The following is a 6,310-nucleotide window of genomic DNA, read 5'->3' as shown; positions in this document are numbered from 1 at the left end:
TTGACTCTGGCAAGGGATGTCAAAGACAACAAGAAGGGCTTCTGTAAGTACAGAGTTCTGTAAGTTCTGTAAGTAAGTGAGTGACAAAAGGAAGGCTGGGGAAAATGTGGCCCTACTGCTGAGTAAGACAGGGGACCTGGTTACACAGGACGTGGAAAAGGCTGAAGTACTGAACACCTTCAGGAATCTGTCAGAACATCAGGAAACACTTTACTTTGAGGTTGACCAGGAACTGGCAGAGGGTGCCCAGAGAGGTTGCGGAGTCTTTGTCCTTGGAGACATTCAAAAGCGACTGAGACATGTTCCTGGGCAACTGGCTCTAGGTGACTCTGCTTGAGCAGGGGGATTGGACCAGTTGACCTCCAGAGGTCCCTTCCAATGTCAACCATTCTGTGATTCTGCAATGACCATTAGCTGGTTAGTAAATTACAAGGGAGAGGAAAAAAGAAGGGATGGAAACATATAATCATTTCTGTATCACTTTGTTCTTTCTTCCCCATAGCCAGGCAAAAGCTGGAGAAAGAAAATGCTATTTCCCTCTCTTACCACTACAAAAATTTGAGAAAAAGCCCTCCCTTATCAACGCCTGCAGATCTGTGCAATCTCAATTCAGCATGACAAAAATCAATGCCTGAAACACTGAGAAATTATCATCTACCGGATCTCTTAATAATCGTCACATCAAGACAGAAATGTTTTCCAGAAAGTCAAAAACTCTGCTAAGTCGGATGCAAGTCACTCACCTCAAGCAAATACAAGCAAACCTACTTACAATTAAATAGCTTATGATGAATCTTAGATTTTCTTTTGGATACTCTAGTCCATTTTAAACTCAGACACTATTAATTTGTGAATCCGAGAAGGAAGGAAAGCCAAATCAGTTTCTCTCCATTGAAAACACAGAGGGGCATCTTTTAAGCAAAGTAGCACGTGCTTTACTGTCGTTCGGTTGGTTAGTTTGTTTGGGGTTGAGTTGTTTTTTTTAAAGCATAACGGTACTTTGATGGCACATCTGCAAACATTTCCATTGTTTCTTTGGTAAATGCACTGAGGAAAGATTGACCCTCCACAACTGAAATGTACTCAGGCAGCTCTTTACAGGGGTGCCTTTCCACTTCCATGCAATCAGGGAGGAAAAATGTTGATTGTGAGAGCAGTAATAAAGGCTAGGAATTTAATAGCATTCTAATGCACAACTTAAATGTGTGTTTGTTATTCTTCTAATCAGTGCATTACAGGAATCAATACAGAAAATAGAACCGTGACTGCACAGATTTAAGTATTAATTACAAGAGGTGGTAAATCACGGTGCTCTCAAGATTTTATGTAAAATCCACTGAATTAATTGAGTCTTTTTAAATTCAAACGGGCTTTGGCTGAGTCCCTTAATGATATTAAAATCCATCTGTTATTAAACATCATGTTTAATACAATAGTATGCAAATACTGTGATTTGTAAATATTTTTATCCAAAAGTTCAGATCCAATCATGCTCCTCTTGAAGTCTGCAACACAATTTCTGTAGACATCAATAAGAATACATCTGGGATATCCACTTTTAATTGCACTGTATACAAGTATTGACAAAAGAATACAATACAGTAGTCACAAAATTAAAGAGGCTTCTATGAAACCTACAAAGAAGAGCAGCACAGAATCAATGAAGTAAAAGCAATATTTCAAAAAATTAAAAATTGGACTTGGCAGTTTTGGAAAACAGTACTGAAGAAAAAGACAAATGAATTGGCACAGTTTAACAACCTAATTTCTAAGTGCACTTTATAATAACTCTCCTTACAAGCTGCTGTTTTCCCAGAAGATGATGACAAAAAGCCTCATTAGAACATCCCTGTTTTATAGTGACAGGTTTTATTGCATTGCCAGCTGTGAATTTAAAAAAAAAGAGACACCCCCCCAAAAAAAAACTTCTATAAAGGTTCCTAAAAACCCTGTTTTCTTTTGTTATCGTCAAAAAATAGCAACATGGCACTTCCATATGTTTGTGAATAACCACAACTCTATTTTTAAAAAAAATAGAAGTTAAAGAAAAGTGATTTTTGTCTTAGCTTCAAAAATAATGTAAAGAAACATTTAAGAACAAGATATTTCAATGATCAGAGAGATATATACAGTGTGGTAGATTTGAGTCCAGTCCTGCAAATGCATGTTCATGAATGCAGACTTGAGAACCTGTTGATTCTGAGTAAGTGTAATTAAGGACTGGCAGGATCAGGCTCTTAGCTTCACCTATTATAAGCTTTTCCACAATCTGTGCTAGGCTAAAAAGTATAGATACAGTATATACTCTGTATACTGATTTATACAAAAGGTCTTTTACAGCTCTAACCCTGTTATTGCTAGGCTAAAAATTAACATTTGGAACAAATTACGTGAATCATAAAGGATAAAATTGAGATGCAGCTTCTGATGACTGAATTTCCACTTGAGCCATTTTAAACTGGGTACACTGTAGCCATTTGCGGAGCACAGATGAGCTATTGTTCATTTGTCCCGACCCCTGCAACATCCTTAGACTGTGATGGTTGACATTGCTCTGGATGGCTTGGAGGCGTAGCTGGAGTCCGGCAGATAAATGCTGTGGAAATAATGCAAAACATTTACTTTCTTTCCTTCAATACATACATTAATACAGCACTGTGAAAGGTACTGCTTGCTGGCCAGGGAAAGCTCCACCACTGCCCGAACATCACATTTCTTTCCTCTGCATCCTGCACTATAGTGCTGCCATGAAAGGCAAATGTGCTTACAGAAACAACTCCCTACTGAGACCAGCTCCAACGCTTTTATTCTCATCACCAAAATTCTCTCGACTGGCAAACCACACTGATCCACCTTGCTCTCTCCTACAAAGTGGGCCAGCTGGCACAGTTCTACCCAAACAAGCAGGCTCACAGTATCTGCTATAAAATCCAAACCCATCTCTTGAGTCAAGAATCCCAATCCTGATTTGCCAGGGGACTCTCAAGCCCAAGACATCAAGAAAACCACAGCTCGGGGAACAACCAATCTCAGTAAACAGGGAGGAAAGGCCCTACCCCAGGACCTGGTTCGAGGAAAGTGTTTCAGAAGGGACAGGGAGAGCAGTACTGATTACAGTATGAGTATTTTAGGTGACGATGCTCTGTGCATGCTCACACCTGAAACCTTCAGTGCTGGGCCATCCAGCGCATCTGGATACGCTACAATGATCTATATTCAGAGAGACTGGAGACCACATCTAGTGATCTTCTTTCCAGAATTTACAGAAATGTATAACACTAAGAATAAAAGCATAAGGTACTAGAAACAACTTACCTTGAGATTTGACTGTATCATTGGCAACCACATTGGTATGAGCTGTAAGAAGAGAGGTATATTTTGTTATTATACAAGTGACTGTCAGCATGCTGCAGTTACTGTGAGACAGAGAAGGATGTATCTAACACATTTAGCTGTCCGAATGGACATAGCCCGAACCACAACTCTGAAAATGTGATTATTTTTAAACGATGCATATGTTTTGGGGCAGGTAACTCTCAGAGGTAAAGAAGCCAGCTTCCCTTGTTTGTAGCTCGATGAATCACCAGGAGCAATTACTGATATCCTGTTTAAGGCAATGATGAGAGTACAGAGTAAAAATTTGTTAAAGGAAATCAACTCTTATTTTCCTTGTGAGGGTGTTCCTGTATGTGGAGGTGAGCAACACTGGAACAAATACAGTAAACATTCTGCATGGTGAGGTATACATCAAGAACTGAAAAAACACACAGCAGAAGTTCCTAATAATAGGCCAGATATTTAAACAGTAACCAGCATTTTACAAGCCTCTAGTCTCATCAGCACTTCACTGCAGAATGTGACCTGTAGGCATGGGAGCAGAGGTAAAACCTCTAACTCTGTAGAAGGACAAGGCAAGGAGGGCTGTGAATCTGTCACCCATGATTGGATTGATACGTGTTTCAGTCTCCTGCTCTTCAGAGAACTTTCATTTCTGAGCAAGTATAACATGACAAGCTTATGGAAGACAGAGAGGCATTTCTAGCAAAAGTATTCATGTTCTTCAGTATTAATTTAACCACTGAGGTTACTGTTCTAAAATGTTCCTCCAAATGGCATTAAAATTTGCAATTTGCCAATTATGCTACCGGGAGCTGCAAGTTAAACCTAATCACTATTGACAACATTAGATAAAATGCTGTTTGCCTTGTGCAAGGAATGATAATTGTTTCAATTTCAGTGCTGTTTTGCTGGAGAATCATATGCAGCTCTGTCAGGACTGATTATTTAGTCTACCACATGAAGAACCATATTCAAACCTCAGCATTTACAGATAGGTGCATGTCAAAACAGCTGGAATGCAGCCAGATGCAGCAGATGTGCGAGTTCTATACATCCTTCTGTGGGCTCTCACGCTAATGAAGGGCTTAATAAGATCCAGTGACCATAGGTCCTGACGTATTTTTGGGAGAGGAGGGAACAGGTAAGCATACTGAGAAGCCATGCTCCATGTCCCACTGCCATCAACAAAATGTCACTGAAGATTTCATCCAGCATTAGTGAAGTTCCTATGGAGCTAGCCAGCGGTGACAGGACTGGTGTCAGAAGTATGTCAAGCAAGGAGGGAAGCCAGGCAGAAAACTCAGGGTACCCCTCTGCATCTGAACCAATTCACTGGACATCTTTTCCAGTCAGCTGAGAGAATCAAGCTCTTCTCACATCCAGTTCATCTTGTCCCAAGGCAGGTGTCTAAAATAGATCAAGATGAATCATGTCCAAAAATACCTGTTTATCTCCACTGACTCTAAAGGGCACTCACGGAAACTAGCTCATATTGATATCTTTGCTGTAGAGGTCTACGGTTAGATACAGATCATTGTCCTCCAGCGCCACTTCTGTCTTCCAGGGTCTGGACACATTTAGGGAAACGAAACATTCTGCTGCAGGCACAAGCAAGCAAACCTTCCACTCCTACAGCTGCCAGTTAGATAAACGAGGCAAGAAAACATTTTTATTGAAGTACTTGAGTTTTATTACCTAATCCTCAGCCAGCCTTTTCTTCACAAAGGAAGAACACATAGAGCTAGTTAGAAAGAACAGCTGGAAGAACAGACTGCTGTCAGACACTGTCAATTTTTTTTGAGTTTATAGTTTCAACAGTATTATGTTGGTTCAAGTTTTGATAGACACCAGGCTGGAGAACAGGTTGGTCTCCTCTTTGGAGACCAACTCTGGTTGGCTCCAACAACTCTGCTGTTGGCTCCCCAACTCTGCTGCCTGCCTGGTTCTCTAGAAGTCTACCCAGCACCTGCTGGAGCTGCCTAAAACCTCTGGGTCTCTGGAAGAGACATTGTGGTTTGCTAAGCTGCTCCCTTTTCTACTGTAGTGTCCCAAATTCCTCAGACATACATCTGATAGTCAGTGAGCTGTGATCAGCAAGGAGCTGGTGCCCATCACCAATGGCTGTCCTGGGATAGCTAGTTTCCCAGTTCCTGTGACGAAGAAAAACAGGAGGAAAGCTGAACACTTTCATTTCAGCCCTCCTAAAACAGAATGCTTCTCCTTAGAGGAAAATATAATTAATTAAATATATATGTGTGGGTATGTGTGCATCTGTGTAAAGGTGTCTATAGATACATCTATATCTATCTCACTCCAACTTAGAAAGAAGAATAAATACAAAACGGTTGAAATGTTTTCACAGGAAAGAAACTTCGTTTTCCTCATCAGATTGATAACGATAGTCTAACATCAGATCCAAAAAATATCCTCTGAGAATACAGGGAACGGTTCAAAGACTATAGGAAGCAATCAAGACATGTTTCAATGCTATCATGTGCGTTTAACTTAATAGCAAAGGCCAACACAGTACCAGGAGGAGGAAACCTCACAGCACCAATGCAAGGAGGGTAAGGAGTGCTTATCTCAGGCATAAAGACACCTCTTCTTTCAGTGAAGGACAGCTGAATTGTTTACATCTTCTTTTTCTCTCCTGTTTTAGGACATATTTTCCCCTCACTTGTCATACAGAAAACGGCCACCTAAGATAGCGATCCCATAAACCGCCTGTCACCATGTGACACACACCACCATCTCCTTGTGGTGCATTGAAAGTACGTGTGTGTTGAATCATGCAATGACTTCATTAAGTCATTTTTTGCAGCACCGGATTCCTCAGGTGGAATAAAAGACACTGCAGTAAGTACAATTATATGAATGATAAAGGTTCAGGAGTTATCAGTGCTTCTGTGCTCAGTTCCAAGTGGAACTCACTGGGAATTATTAATTTTGTTGAATGAATTTCCGAAAGAGT

At 40.5% G+C, this 6,310-nt stretch overlaps 1 protein-coding gene across 1 annotated transcript in view; it reads right to left on the bottom strand.

Moving 5' to 3' along the window:
• Window positions 1-1,156: 1,156 nt before the first annotated feature.
• Window positions 1,157-6,310, bottom strand: part of UNC79 (unc-79 homolog (C. elegans)) — a 100,368-nt gene continuing 95,214 nt past the window's right edge. Inside the window, exons 46-47 of the mRNA XM_009895416.1 lie at window positions 3,316-3,357; window positions 1,157-2,596 (exon numbers count right to left, since the gene is read on the bottom strand). Of these exons, the coding sequence (XP_009893718.1) occupies window positions 2,396-2,596; window positions 3,316-3,357 (243 nt within the window). The 3' untranslated portion in view covers window positions 1,157-2,395. The remainder of the gene's footprint in view (window positions 2,597-3,315; window positions 3,358-6,310) is intronic.

Source organism: Charadrius vociferus, unplaced genomic scaffold (genome assembly GCF_000708025.1).
Source record: "Charadrius vociferus isolate BGI_N301 unplaced genomic scaffold, ASM70802v2 scaffold140, whole genome shotgun sequence".
NCBI lineage: Eukaryota > Metazoa > Chordata > Aves > Charadriiformes > Charadriidae > Charadrius > Charadrius vociferus.
This window is presented reverse-complemented; position numbering and strand designations above follow the sequence as displayed.